The 15,693-nt window shown below is 39.9% G+C and overlaps 1 protein-coding gene across 1 annotated transcript; it reads left to right on the top strand.

The window, feature by feature from the left end:
* The first annotated feature begins 539 nt into the window (after positions 1 to 539).
* cnn3a (calponin 3, acidic a) lies at positions 540 to 14,979 on the top strand. Its single transcript, XM_079661072.1, has 7 exons — positions 540 to 788; positions 10,882 to 11,003; positions 11,097 to 11,163; positions 11,301 to 11,438; positions 11,544 to 11,660; positions 11,940 to 12,086; positions 13,973 to 14,979. The coding sequence occupies exons 1-7, from the start codon at positions 732 to 734 to the stop codon at positions 14,312 to 14,314; spliced, it is 990 nt and encodes a 329-aa protein (XP_079517198.1). The 5' UTR covers positions 540 to 731; the 3' UTR covers positions 14,315 to 14,979.
* The last annotated feature ends 714 nt before the right edge of the window (positions 14,980 to 15,693 follow it).

Raw genomic sequence — 15,693 nt, 5'->3', positions numbered from 1 at the left:
CAGCTTGTAGAGAATTAAACATTAGTTTCCTGATCGCCAAATGACTGCGTCAATGGAAAACCAGATCACAAGTGTTTATAATGCATTTTCATAATCAAATTGGAATTAACATTTGAATATGTTCCACGCTACAGCAGGGTAGGATTTTAAAATGAAATGTATAAAAGGTTTCATTTTAATATAGTAATAGAAGGCCAAAACAAATAGGTGAATATGAACCATACAGTCTATGATATGAACATATAACTTGGATGTGCCATTTACATTTTTACTTTCAAATCATTATGTGGTCATGTAATACTGCAAATGGATGAATTGTGTTTTAATGTAATTGCAGTTTATATATGGGCTTCAATAGACAATACTGCATCAGTAGTACTTTTACTTCAGATAGTGATAATAGTTATATTCAAGTTCAAAATCTGTAGTGTTATACAGTCTATGAACCATCCTTGAGGAGCAGCGGGAGGGGGAGGGGCCTATTACAAACCAGCCCCGCTGATTGGCTGCCGAGCCGCGTCCATTATTTGGGGCAGTTTTTTGCAGAGTGAGTGAGAGCTGCAGAAAGTTCAGTCTCTCTGGTCCTCTCCTCTGACAAACTCACGGAATACTTTCCTCCTGTCTGCGTGTTCAAGAGAGAAGCAGCTGCAGTTTATAGGAGTCCTCCACAGCAGCATCTGTGCTACACTGTAGCTAAGGATACTCTTTCTGAAGAAAAAACGAACAAGAAAATGACACATTTTAATAAAGGACCGTCCTACGGATTATCTGCAGAAGTGCGAAGCAAAGTAAGTATTTACCTTTGTGTTTCAGGGAGGGAAAGGGGGCAGTTACTCAGACACTTTGAGAAGTTAACAAATACTTTTTGGACCTGAGCCATAAACACATTGCCCGTTAACGCTGGCTCTTTCTCCTGGAGAAAAGCAACACGCCGAGCACAAAGCCATTCAACTAAGTGCCAGTTTAACTTGCATTGGCGAACTGTGAACGCTGCCTAAACTTTGGGAATTTTCCAGAAATTTCGGTGCTCTTTTCAGCACATAAAAAGTCAAGAATGCGTTCAAACGGTAAACTAACAAAGGCAGGAGAAAGAAATGTGAAATGTGATCCAACAGTTGAGATTTTAGTACAAAAGTCCAGCGTGAAATTGCAGCTCCTTGACTTTAACTGTTTTAAAGTTGTGTGTTCGTTATAGTAAACCGTGTAAAACCTTTTGTTAAACATTAAGCAACTTTATCCCCCCCTCAATGATGGAAAACTCTCCTTTTACCCTTGTTTATGCATTGGTTTAATTTAAACTGCAGTCACAGCTTATTTTGTTGACTTTGCCCACCGTGTGTTTGCATTGTTAACATTACTTTTCATTATTTTATTAAAGAGATATGATAGAAATCCAATTGTTTGTGAAGGGAGGGGCTGTGTGTCTGGGTCCTGGCATACATATGTGACATGTATTGATTTCCAATCTGTTGTCTGGTGATTGCACTATTTTAAAGTTAGATTGCCACGTAGTATTAATGGTATTTTAGTAGCTTTATGGTACTAAGTATGATAATAAAGGAAAGTGTGCAGCAGTGCAACAGGAGGCTACAATGCAAAAACGAGTCAGCTTTTAAATAAAGAGATATAAATGATGTCTGTCTGGGTGCAGACTGGTGGGGGTTGTAGGAAATGTCCAATGGATGACATCATCAGAAAATCATTGCACATTGACTTTAGTGCATTTTAATAGCATGTGTTGCATTATAGTGACACTGAGAAGTTTATTTATAAGTACTTTAAAAAAGGGACTGTGTTCTCAATCATGAACCACAAATCACATGTGCCGCTCACCATTTTTAAAGCTCCCTGTAATTTCCAAATGTTTTTCCATTACTTCAGCACACATGGATGGCCACTGGTTTAACAGTGCTGTGAAATGTGTTGACCTGCAGCAGTTTGGTCATCCATCATAAGGAACGTTATATCTGATTTTAGTGAAGTTTGAAGTAGTGCAAAAAGTCCTCATAGATTATTGTTGGCCTATGATGCTAAAACTGGTGATTTTCCATAATACCAGTGTCTAACCATGGATTGTTCAGCAAGTAGCTTATAAAATGGAGAATAATAAAAACAACTGTTAGTAAACCACAATGCAATCCAACCACAGGGACTTAAGCCAACCTGATTTGGACATCCCTGCTGTACACGCAACAGTCAACGTCGAAAATGGCTGTTGATTTCAGTTGGGTCAAAAAATGCGGCATTAGACTTTCCTAGAGCATTTCCCCAGAGTTTCCAGCACGTTTATCAACTGGGCAGTATGACGGCTGACTATATTTTGTACTTTATATCCATTTCATAACTTTTTGGGAGCGGAAATGTATCTTTACTGACAAAAGAACATTGACTTTTGACAAATCAACAGCATGGAAATTGCTCTTCAAGTACATCTTGTCCATGTTGGCCTGAAGCTGAGGTTCAAAGTGACTTTTCAACTTGTCCATTCAGTAGCTGCTCCTGGAGAAATGCCCAGATTGGATTGGAGATCTACAATTTCATGTCACTTCAGTGAACACAGACCTCCAGAGGTGCTACTTAATGGAGTTTAGGTGTGAACTTTTAACCTTGTGTGTTGATGGGATTTGCATTAAAGTGTTGATTATGGAATTTAATTAGTCAACCACTTGAGATGTCCCGCCCCTTAACCTATCGTGTACAATGTGTTGGAGCTCTAGCCAATTAAAGCCGAGTATTTCAGGGAACTTTGTGATTTTACCCTTTGCAGCCAAACACAAACCCTATAGCACACTACAGGAAAGGGTAAAGGCCCAGATACACCGGCCCGAAATCGGCAGTAAATGGGAGTCGGGCCGAACATGATCGTGGGCACAGCCTATTCGGAGTGGTGTGCGCCGCACCGTCGGGTCTTTTCTGCCGACCTGACGCCTTGAATCGGCGTCGAGAACACCACCGGAAGTCGGACAAAGGGATAACACTGATTGGCTGTTCAGCTAGCGAATCAGTGCATGACGGCTATTTCACCTCATCGGTTTATTATCGGGGATCCTGTTCGTTCATGTTTTCAATGGACGAGAGTGAAAATGGAAAGAAAAACGCTATTTGTTATTTGTTTATATCACGGAGTCTGTTCTTCTTCTCTGTCTTCCGGTTGTTCCGGTTGTTGCCTCTTTTGAATGATGAATACACACTACTGCTGGTAAGGAGAGTTATTGCCAATCACGCATGCGTAGTTCATACGTGCTCGGCTCGGATTTGCGGTGTGTTCCAGTGCGCGAAGTCGGCAAATACGCAGGAGAGTCCGGCGACGCAACAGTCGGTGTCGGCGTCGGCGACTTCTCAGGTGACTGGCCGGTGTATCTGGGCCTTAAGCCCCCAACAGCATGATAGGGCCTCTACATTTTCCATTTGTAGGTATGTGTATTCTAAACCCGACTGTAATGTTTCAACTGCAGTCACGTAGACCCAGTTAATTGCAGAAAAACCTCCTCTGTCAGGGAGTGCACATAAATAAAAGGAAGATGTCATGCGGGGGCCCATCTGGGTTCCATTGCAGTGGTGTGATCAGTAGCCCATGCTCTTCTTCTCCGAGCTGCATACATCACATTCCTGAAATCCTTCAGCAAAAACCCCTCGATGAGGACCCCATCCATCGGCCCACCGCCTTTCACTTCCACTCTGCTGTGAGCATCAGGGTTTTTATAGTTGGGTAGCAGACATTTGGATTAAAAACAAGTCTGTTGTGTTGCTCTTTTTGCTGAAGGAAATACAGTATCAAATTGGATTTGTATACAACAGGGTATTCTGATTAGAACGGGTTATTTAGATGAACATATATAGATTGTATTTATCTCATTTTTACCTCAACTTCTAAAGTCATAGGTTGTGAATGATAACCATATTGTTTTTGTTAACCAGTAATAATATAAAAAGCCATTGCCGTATTTTTGGATCTCGCTTCCCAGAGATCCCCCTCTTGTAATTTGTCCTGGGAGTGTCGCCACAGACACCCAATTTGTAACGCCAAAATGACAAACACTTTGATCAGAGAGCCAAAGCTTTAAACGGCACTGTTGCCTCATTCAGCGATAGTGACCTAACACTACTCGCAAATATTTTAAATGTGGGATAAGGGGATCACATACAGCCTCAGTTAATATATTAAACGTGGTGCTTATCGGAGATAGAGTTGTTTGATTTGAACTGCAACCAGTATCGACACTTTATAAGCTGTGGGAGGAATATTATAAACAACAGGAAACAGAAAATCGGTCCATTGTGCAATAAAAGTGAATTTTATGTTATCAGTCAATAAAAGGCTTTGGAAGCACATTCATGTTTCAGGGGAAATGGAAAGCAGATAGATTTCCTTTGTGTGACTGGAAAAAGAAACTGGCCTCATGGAACATTTTAAAATTACTACATTATTCTCTATATTTGATTCCCTTTTCCTGTTTTAAATCCGGCTCATAAAGGCAGGCAGTTATGTGCTTTGTGTACAAAGAAAAGTGAAACCAGAGACTCTCGAGCTTTCCGGGTTATCTTGTCTTTTTTATTTCAAGAGTTCTCACTTGACTTGTTTTGAGGTGTTTGCTAAAGGTCTGACTGATCTGGCAACAACTCTCTGCCGTGAGTTTCTCCGTGTCTGCTCAGATCACAGCTTTTCACTGGGGTCATGAACTCTGAGTAACACATCAGGATCGACCATGTAAAAATGCTAAAAGCTTCAAACATTTCTATCAATACAGCAGATACAGGAGAAGACGGTAGATATGGGAACCACGCTACATAACTTTATTTCCATCGTTAATTTGTATTTATTTGACTTTATATCTTCAGCAAGACACTCCATTAAGCTATGGCACGATGGAATGAAACTACCTTTTTCAATTGTGCGATTACCATAAAATAACTGGTAAATCTAACATTGGTATTAGCTCACCAAGAAAAGCATTATAGCCATTTTTGATGCCTTCCCTTTGCTCATATAAAATGTCTTGAAACGCTAACCGTAGCATATGACTGAATTCTTGAGCGTCTCTCCCACCCCCGTCCTGGAGCGTCTGTTTGTTTTGCCTGTGGGTGGCGTCCGGCGGTCCTATCAGCAAACACATTGATTGTGTTAGTGTGTGCAGAGCTGCTGGAGAGGAGAAGTCAAACAGCTCTGGTGTAACTGATGACAGCTCAGTTCATCTGCAAAACAGACCTCCTCCTGACAGACGAATCTACGCCAATCTTTCTGTGGTTTATCATCATATTTATCCGATTATCTCAAGGTGGACTGATTAAAAAGAAAACCTGCGTCATTCTGAAATGCATAGATTGTGACGGAGCTTTCACTATCTGGAGGTTAAATAGACTGTTTGCTATCACTCATTTTCTATTTAGTCTTCGTCCTGTGTCCTTGTTAGTTTTTATCATGTTTATTCAACCTCATCTATAGGTTCCTTTTGCCAAAGTGCAGTTGGACAAAAGTCAGAGCATTTTGAGTGTTATCTTCAAAGTCAACCCTAAATATGTTAACATCCTAGTTAGAGATGATCCGATCACGTGATCGGGGATCGGAGCCGATCACGTGATTTTCAAAAGATCGGAATCGGGAGAAAAAAATCGGGGATCGGGATTTTTAATTTTTTTAATTTTTTTTATAAATACTTTTTTTTTTAATTTTGTATTCAATGTTACAAAACAAAAATGACCATGTTCAAGTCTTAAAGTCATCCTGAGGCCTTAGTTTTGGTTTCAAATTACAGAACATCATGTATGTGTTGCTTCTTTGGGGCTTGTTTTCATAGACCTGGTTGCTTAATTCTCTCAAATCTGGCAACAGAGTGGGCGCAGTGTCTAATTGTAGCAGTAAGCTAACGAGTACTGAAAGCTTTATTTTGTTTTGATCCAATGCTGCACAACTGAACTGATCCAATGCTGCTGTGAAAGAAAGAAGCTATATCCATGTTGGATAGAATATCCAATTTAAATAAAAAAAATAACCTTAAGGGACAACTTGAATGCTTTTTTTTCTCTTAATGCATTGCATAAAGATCGGATCGGGAAAAATCGGTATCGGCAAATTGTCAAAATCAAATGTCCGGAATCGGATCGGGAGCAAAAAAAGGTGATCGGGACATCCCTAATCCTAGGTAGTTTATTTAGGTTATGAAGGTCTTTTTTTAGTCATCAGATTATGTTTTCTTTAAATACAGTTAAGTAACTAGTTAGGTGCCTTGTGTACCAAGAAAAGTTGAATTTGAAAATACTGCATATAGTATTCAAGCACTAGAGATCCATCTTTTCCTATTTGTCAAGACTTGAATTGTGGTTGATTAATCTATGTATAAAATGTCCAAAGCAAGTGAAAAATGTTCAACGGACAACGCAAGTTGACGCCTGTTGTGACTGAAAACCCAAATGTATTCACCCTAATTTGATTCAAACCAGGACATCTTCAAATCTGAGAGGCTAAAAACTGATCATCTAATTGACTATTGAATGAATCATTGCCGTTTTGTGAATGTCTGTCTGTGCTGTGTTACCGACTAAGAAGCACAGTGGTCATAGCGAAGCCTCTCGAGTAATGTGCTGACAGCAGAGTTCTACACATCAGTGTGTTGTGAGAGCAGCCTGTGATTACCCAAGCACAGAGATGCCTCCAATTTAGACTCGCAGGAAAGACTCCCTTCCTGAGGCTATTGTTCAGCTCCAGAAAGATAACACATTTATCATGTACACCGTCCTCACTTCTATGAATCGAATTAGTCCAGTGATGCTGAAAAATGCTGGGTTGTCCGGCAAAAAGTTTGAATCAGGCTCAACTTTCACAAACATTGTTATAACTGGCCAACCACTTACTGCACAAGAACACATTCCTGGTGGATTACTTGGTGTCGTCAGATTTTAAGGTTAAATTATAACCGTTTTGATCCCTTTCCAGAGAATAACCATGTCTCGTAGTTTCATAAACCTCTGTGAAGTTATTTGGCGTTTTACAACCCTCATAGATCCATTTCTTAAACTTGACTTCCCAGTTTTAATTTGATATCTCAACAGGGCCTGATGAAGCTTGTTAGGCCTGTTTTCTGACTGAACAGCCACTTAGTAAAATGGTTAGGTGCAGGCTTTCTCGATTCTTTCTGCTGTTAGGATTGTGTGGAGCAAGATGTTCCAGACACTGCACTTTGCCTGTGGCCTTCAGTCTTTGATAAACACATTATTGTTTAACAGATTACTGCTATTAGCAATGTGGCTACGAGTTTCGAATTGGAAACTGCAAGTTGTAGACTAAAGTGGGGTTTCTGTTTGCTGCAGGTTAAAGGTTTTGCTGGAATGTCCAAATGATAATCTTTACTAAATCTTTGGGTTAGACTTTGACTGGAATCCTTTGAAAGCAACTGTTGTTTTTTCAACCGCGATTGGGTTTGTTGGTTTGTTTGTCGAGATTACGGAGAGACTTTTGGCCAGATTTCCATGAAACTTGGTTTAAGGGTGTATCGTTGGCCAAGAAAGAAGCCACAACATTTTGGGGCGGATATGGGCTGGACTTGGCAATCTGAGTATCCATCTAGTTGGGAATCAATCTGGTCCCATCATGATTTACTGTTTACTCTGAATATCTGAGTTTTGGCTCCATGGGGAGGAAGCGACCAGACGTATGAAGAAGATACCCTGTGTTTTGGGTAATTGCGATGGGCATAGCATCGTATACACTATATAATTAACCAAAAAAGGTTGATTGTTCGCTGACAGATGAATTGATGGAGGAAATAATGAGTAGTTGCAGCAGCCAGATCTGTTCTTCTCTTGTGAAACTCTGACTTGATGAAACGGCTCCTCTCGCCACACTTTGTGGTATGTTGGGAGTTTTTCATGCGCCGGGATGGTTTATATATTAATGAATAGCTGCCGCTCTGTTTGCTCAGCCTTGGTTCAGGACTCGGTCATGTGTATGATGGAACAAAATGCTAAGCAGCTTCATGCTGATTAACCACCGTGGTTGGATTGTTATGTTTCACATTACTATCAGCCGTTCTTATCTGAATGCCTGACTGAAACCGGTTCAGTCTACATAACTGTGATTGCTCGTTCCCGTGAGAGTGTTGAACAGTAGCTCTGAACCCTTTAAAAAAAAAAAATGTGAGCAGTTTCATGCTGTCATCAGGAAATGCTTTTGGGTACAGAGATGAAATGGCGCAGGGGTTTGTCGGATTTTCCATTCCAGCTGGCTCACATTTCACCCTTCCAGATTTTCCCCTCAGAAGCTCAGTTTCCATCGTAAGAATCGGATCCCTTTTTCCAATGCCTGCTTTTTCCCCCCTTTTTTTTCCTGAGAGCTTTTTGGCAATCTTCCTCGATAATAACTGCCGGGAGTCGTGAAGAGAGAATTACTCCCCCTCTCTAATCATTCCAGCTCTTCGGCTCCTCAATGGGGTTCCTCTCTGATATTATGAGTAGTGGAGAAGATGTAACCTTTCACTGTAACCTTTCACTCGGGCACAACATCCTGTTTGGCTTTTAACAAGAGCTGGGAGGGGGAGAGAGGATATGAAAAAAATTCATATTTGTGTTTTCATTTCATGACGACAAGACACATTTCTGACTGTGCAATGCACTCAATGTTATAGGTTATATAACTAACTAAAACTTTGCCAATAGGTTATTCCTTTGAGTGATTGACAATGCAAAAATGAGAGAGCTTTTTGAACATTAAAGCATGGAGACATGTCACAGTAGAGACACTAAATACAAATATGAACCTGAATGAGCACAATACAATATGTCCTCTCTAATAATGTAGAAAACTGTGATCTGCAGGTGACAGCTGACATTTGCAGGGGGGTAAATATTTCTGTGGTATGATAAGATAAGATAAGACTTTATTTATCCCGAAGGAAATTAAACACAATAAACACAGCAGCAAAAAGAGCAATTAAACATCCACAGACAACATGAAACGTAGAAACATAGAAAGTCACACAATCAATGCAATTATTATTATTAGCAGTATTTAGTAGTTATAGTGCAAAAATTAAAACGTAGTGGCAGTTACGTAATTGCACGTTATCATAGCATTATTATTAATAATAATAATAATAATATAATATAATATTGCACATATTTATATATATATATATATATATATATATATATATATATATATAGCAGCGAGTGTATTGCAGTGATGGAACTTACAGTATATTGCACATAGTGTTGGTGTGGGAGTTCTCAGTGCCCTTTACTTAGGGGTGAAGAGTTAAAGAGTTTGATTGCCACTGGGAGGAAAGACCTCCTGTGGCGCTGTGTGGTGGTTATGGGTGATCTCAGTCTGTGGCTGAAAGTGCTCCGGTAGGAAACCAGTGTGGCATGCAGGGGGTGATAACTGCATAGCAAGACAGAACAAGAAAAGTCAGGTGTACATAGGGACATGGAAACATGGGCTGGATACATGCTGTGGTTTTTTCAGACATTTCATAGATTGAATGATTAATCAGTTTGAAAAGGCAACATCATCTGCAGATCAGTAACTAGTTGATTCAGGACACAGTGAATATTTTGAAAATGAGAAATTAGGTGTTTTGGAGGAATCACATCAGTAAGAAACAAATACTATAGAAGAATTAAAGCAGCATACGAATCAAAATGTCCGTATGCTCAAGTCGAATGGTCAAATCACAGGAAGCACACTGTTTTGTTAAAAGCTAAATGTGTGTTGAAAGACTTTTTGAATGAAGCATTGTGGAGACCTCCCGGTGTACAAATGGTATTTTCCGGACTAAACTAAACATATTTATTTTTTATTTAGAAAACATCCAACTATAAACTGATGAGTCCCTCAATCATATCTCAATTGAGATATCAGTCAAAAATATTCGCCATTAGTTATTCTTTCCAAATTCAAGAGTAAAAAATGCATTCAGTGTGTTAACGGTGAAATAGTGGCGGCTCACTGAAACCTGAGATGGACACAGATGGTTTTTATCTCTGGGATTCTTCTCCGAGTGTAAGCTGAGTGGACTCTGCGCCCGGCTGTGGATGAGCAGTCAGTGGGATGTTTACTCGGTGTCAGCCAACACTTAAACTCTGTTTAGAGATGGGAGGAGGATTACTGTACGGATTGAATCTCTCTCATTACAACACTTTGTCCGTCTAGTGTGGAGGAACTGAGGGTGTGATTAAGGGTTTGGTACACCTGAAACAGTATTTAGTCAAATGAGTACTTCAATAACATCTAAATTCAAAGTATTTACCCGTTCTCCCTGATATCTCTCTCTGAGCTCTGTGTTGCGTACTGTAAATAACTATGGGCACTTCCAGACTGTTTCTCTTCGAAGGCAAGGTGGTTGTAAACTGGATAAGTGACAGGATTATCTGTGTGAAGAATGACTAGTATTAAGAGCTCCAGTTAAAGGTTAAAAACCGGTCCCTCCAATTGTTGAAACGGTCAAAAAGAAAACAAGATGAGAAAAGAGTAGTTCATTCTTTGTTTCTGCTCACACATCACTTGTTTTTTATGCATGTTTCTTGTCTTAGTTTGAAAGAGACTTCTAATGAGCTCAAATCAAGTCCATTTATATTCCATGATAGTTGGAAAGTCTGAGTGTTGTTATTATGATGTGTTTTGTGTGAACCAGTCAGTGTAGGGGACTTTTTCTCATGTTCATGAAGCGTCCCATTGTTACTGCGTGTCAGTGTATGCAATACCTGTGTGGATCCAAGCGTCTCATATTACAACTTATTACATAACCTATCGAGTGGTTTGACTTATTTGTACTCCCTATCACCTTTTACGTGATTATTTACTACTCAACTGACTAGTGAAAGTACATTTCTATCAGACCTACAGTCTCTTTCACTGCAGCAGCTTTAACATGATGCTTTTTCTCTCAGATTGCTCAGAAATATGACACACAAAAGGAAGAGGATCTCAGATTTTGGATTGAGGAGAGAACACAAATGCCCATTGGAGAGAACTTCACGAAAGGCTTGAAGGACGGAGTCATCCTCTGCAAGTAAGTATCCCACAGAAACATGGCACGGCAGACCAAAGAGATGTCCTGTGGGGTTTTCCGTCTGATTCATGTTGTGCTTTCCTTTCTCTTAAGTCTGATTAATAACCTGCAACCTGAGTCAGTGAGGAAAATCAACCACTCACAGCTGAACTGGCACAAGGTAAGACACTCATGAGTTGCAGCTCAGACTCATTCATGAAGCTTTCTCTGCTTTATTTGTGCTGTTGTTGCTTCCTCCTGCTTTTGTTGGACACCCAGCCCCCATCATTTCCTCTTTTTTTCTTTTTTCCATTGCAGCTGGAAAACCTTGGGAATTTCATCAAAGCCATCCTGGCCTACGGCCTAAAGCCCAATGACATCTTTGAGGCCAATGACCTGTTTGAAAGTGGGAACATGACTCAAGTCCAGACCACACTGCTCGCGCTGGCCAGCATGGTGAGGACAGGGGGGCATTGTCCGCTGAGGAACACATTTTCTATTGTTGCAGGAAATACATCTAATGTCATGTCAGGGCTTTGATGAGCATGTTCTCTCTTCCAGTCGAAGACCAGAGGTTCGGACACAAAGATTGATATCGGAGTGAAATACGCAGACAAACAGACCCGACATTTTGATGACGAGAAGATCAAGGCCGGTCAGTGCGTCATCGGACTGCAGGTAACCATCACTGAAGATAAGGGGATTCTTATGACAACTCGTGAACTGGATGTAACTGAGAGCTTGTGTTTAGTTTAAATATAACCGCTGTAGTTCCAGAGAAATAAACAGAGGCTGCCTTTTCCCTAGAGAGTCTTATTTCTACTGCGGTGACGCAACCATTGGAATCTAAGTTAAAGCATTAAAATAAATAACAGGTTGTGTAATGAGAGAAATGTCATTTAAGGAAAAGAACAAGGCTGATGTATAATTGGATTTCCTGTCTTCCTTCGTCCTCAGATGGGGACAAACAAGTGTGCGAGTCAGGCGGGGATGACTGCGTACGGCACCAGGAGACATCTGTATGATCCAAAGACCCAGACGGACAAACCCTTTGATCAGACCACCATCAGCCTGCAAATGGGAACCAACAAAGGAGCCAGCCAGGTTGAAACCCACTCCTCTTTTTATGCTTCTCTTATTAGATCTTTTTATTTCCAACAGATCCCGAGAGGAGACTTAAACGGTTAAATACTAGAAGGGCACAAAGTGAGCAGACCCTGCCAAGGCTGTTCCCATAAGTGAAAAATAATGTGTAAATCCACCCAGGAGTCAGATCAGCTTAAAAGTTGAATGTGTTTTTGGCACAACAGCCAAAGTTGACACGGGTAATATCACTTACAGTACAAAAAACCGAACTATCCCTTTTAAACAGATGTACTTCCTGGATCTTGTCCAATTAGAACAGAGTGTTTAGCAGAGATGGGAAGTAGTGGAGTACAAATACTTTGTTACTCTACTTAAGTACATTTTTCTGGTATCAGTACTTTACTCCACTACTTATTTTTCTGACGACTTTTTACTTTGACTTCTTACATTTTGAACACAAATACCTGTACTTTCTACTTCTTACATTTTGAACACAAATACCTGTACTTTCTACTTCTTACATGTTGAACACAAATACCTGTACTTTCTACTTCTTACATGTTGAACACAAATACCTGTACTTTCTACTTCTTACATGTTGAACACAAATACCTGTACTTTCTACTTCTTACATGTTGAACACAAATACCTGTACTTTCTACTTCTTACATGTTGAACACAAATACCTGTACTTTCTACTTCTTACATGTTGAACTCAAATAACTGTACTTTCTACTTCTTACATGTTGAACACAAATACCTGTACTTTCTACTTCTTACATATTGAACACAAATACCTGTACTTTCTACTTCTTACATGTTGAACACAAATACCTGTACTTTCTACTTCTTACATGTTGAACACAAATACCTGTACTTTCTACTTCTTACATGTGGAACACAAATACCTGTACTTTCTACTTCTTACTTGTTGAACACAAATACCTGTACTTTCTACTTCTTACATGTTGAACACAAATACCTGTACTTTCTACTTCTTACATGTTGAACACAAATACCTGTACTTTCTACTTCTTACATGTTGAACACAAATAACTGTACTTTCTACTTCTTACTTGTTGAACACAAATACCTGTACTTTCTACTTCTTACATGTTGAACACAAATACCTGTACTTTCTACTTCTTACATGTTGAACACAAATACCTGTACTTTCTACTTCTTACTTGTTGAACACAAATACCTGTACTTTCTACTTCTTACATGTTGAACTCAAATACCTGTACTTTCTACTTCTTACATGTTGAACACAAATACCTGTACTTTCTACTTCTTACATGTTGAACACAAATACCTGTACTTTCTACTTCTTACATGTTGAACACAAATACCTGTACTTTCTACTTCTTACATTTTGAACACAAATACCTGTACTTTCTACTTCTTACATGTTGAACACAAATACCTGTACTTTCTACTTCTTACATTTTCAAAACAGGCTGGTTCCTTTAGTCTGAATGTGTGTTTGGTGGCGTGATCATTATTATTTAGAGTCATTGCGTGCCTATTGATTTGAACACGATCCGTATATCCATCATTTCCCGGTCTTCTCTAAAGAAGAGGGACCAATGAAAACGTTGTCATGTTGCCGTTGTTCAGCATGGAAACATTCATTAGCTAACAATGACATTATTGTTCTATTAATATAAAGGGAGGTCAGGTACTCTTTAAAACAGCTGCTAGTTATGGGTACTCTTTACTGAAGCACATTTCAAAGCTTCTTTACTTTTACTTGAGTAAAGAAGTTTAGTCAGTACTTTAAACACGAGTATCTGTCCTTCCACTTGAGTAAAGGATGTGTGTACTTTTGCCATCTCTGGCGTTGAGTACCAGTGTATGATTTCCACCTCCATCATGTTAACTTTCCGCTTCCCCCCCCTCAGGCGGGCATGTCGGCCCCCGGGACCCGCAGAGACATCTACGACCAGAAGACGGCGCAGCAGCCGATGGACAACTCCACCATCTCCCTGCAGATGGGCACCAACAAGGTGGCGTCCCAGAGAGGTATGAGTGTGTATGGTCTGGGCAGACAGGTGTACGACCCCAAGTACTGCGCCCCCCCCACAGAGCCCGTGATCCACGCCAACGGCAGCCAGGGCACCGGCACCAACGGCTCGGAGATCAGCGACAGTGACTATCAGGCAGAGTTCCCAGAGGAGGAGTACCAGGGAGCGTACCAGGACGAATACAGCCCCCACTACACCGACCAGGGCATTGACTATTAGAGGAGACCCCCACCTCCACATCAGTATTACCTAGTGTATTTTATAAACCACACAACAGAGCAAGTCTTTTGCTATCCTCACTATGTTTTTTTCCTTCTTCTCGGAGCATACAATGAAATGTTGCTTTCCTTCTTCACCTTTTTTTTTGAGGCTGTGAGAAGCTGTAGTGGCATATATTAATGAGACGAGTGATGATGATGATGATGATGATGTTTTAAGCTTAAGAGCATTCACTTTTTTTAAATGATGGAGGTAGTGATAACATTGTGGGCTGGCGGTGTAGCATCAGGTGAAGCTGCTGCATTCAGTGTGTGTTCCTGGACTGAAACTGGGCTAATGATCCACGTGAGAGGAACGATATGATTTATCTTCATCTTATCCAGCCTCTGTCCAGTCAGACTGGAATTCCTTCTTTTATGTTTTACTTCATGTAATCACTAGATAGTGTTTCCTTCTTTTAATGACGGTTCAGACCACCAAACCCAAGCTGACTTTTACTCTACAGACGTACTTCCTTGTTCCATTAAATGACCTATATTTTCATATTATTCCTCTTTGTATTCTCAAACTGTATTTATTGCAATGTCTCTCATTGTAAAGCAGTCCACTGTTATATGGTTTGTAAAGAAAATGGTATGTTATAAATAAAGCCTTACATTCTTCAATTCTGGGACCCTGTCTGCACACTATTGTTACAGAAATCACAACCTGCTACATTAATTTCTTTATCTTCAAAGTGGTTATATACAGTAGGAACATATAAAGCCATTTCATGCTGCACTGCCTTTAAGAGGGGACATATGGGAGTGTGTACTATTCATAGTTAATGAATTGCAACGAGCAGTAACAAGTGAATGGTGAAAACTATTATAGCCCTGATGTTTGTGCAAACGACGGTCACGCATGACTTCATTTTAAACTAAGTGGAATATAGGCATCATATGAGGGCTAACTCAATTAGAAAGGCTTAAAGGCTCTGTCTTGTGATGCCCTGTCTTAATTTGTTTCAATTAGGCAACAAATCCCATGTGCATCAAATCAATGTTTCGTATCAACTGCCAAAGCCTGATATATATTATCACAATCTTCTATAAAACGCACCAAAAAATATTAGATAATAAAGAAGAAAAACAATATTAAAGAATTAGAATAACATTACCTTCATTTCTGACGTAAGCATGTTTCTTTTAATTAGTGATGTTGCCATAAGCCAAAATTGACTAACTGTGATCTCTAAAATACAGACCTTGTCAACGGATTGCAAAAACATTTGTCCTCCATAGATGGCAACATCCATGACAAACGGGGAGATAAAGCTGTCTGGCTGTGAAAAAGGAAACAAGCATGGCTAACTTTAAACTAATCTTTGATCTTATTTA

This window comes from Notothenia rossii, assembly GCF_949606895.1.
Source record: "Notothenia rossii genome assembly, chromosome: 12".
Lineage (NCBI taxonomy): Eukaryota > Metazoa > Chordata > Actinopteri > Perciformes > Nototheniidae > Notothenia > Notothenia rossii.
Note: the sequence above shows the minus strand (reverse complement) of the source record. Positions and strands in the feature narration are given on the sequence as shown.

Coding starts and splice junctions, on each gene's coding strand:
- cnn3a (XM_079661072.1), top strand. CDS start 732: ATGACACATTTTAATAAAGGACCGTCCTACGGATTATCTGCAGAAGTG. Junction 11,439..11,543: donor TGCTCGCGCTGGCCAGCATG/GTGAGGACAGGG, acceptor TCTCTCTTCCAG/TCGAAGACCAGAGGTTCGGA. Junction 12,087..13,972: donor CCAACAAAGGAGCCAGCCAG/GTTGAAACCCAC, acceptor CCCCCCCCTCAG/GCGGGCATGTCGGCCCCCGG.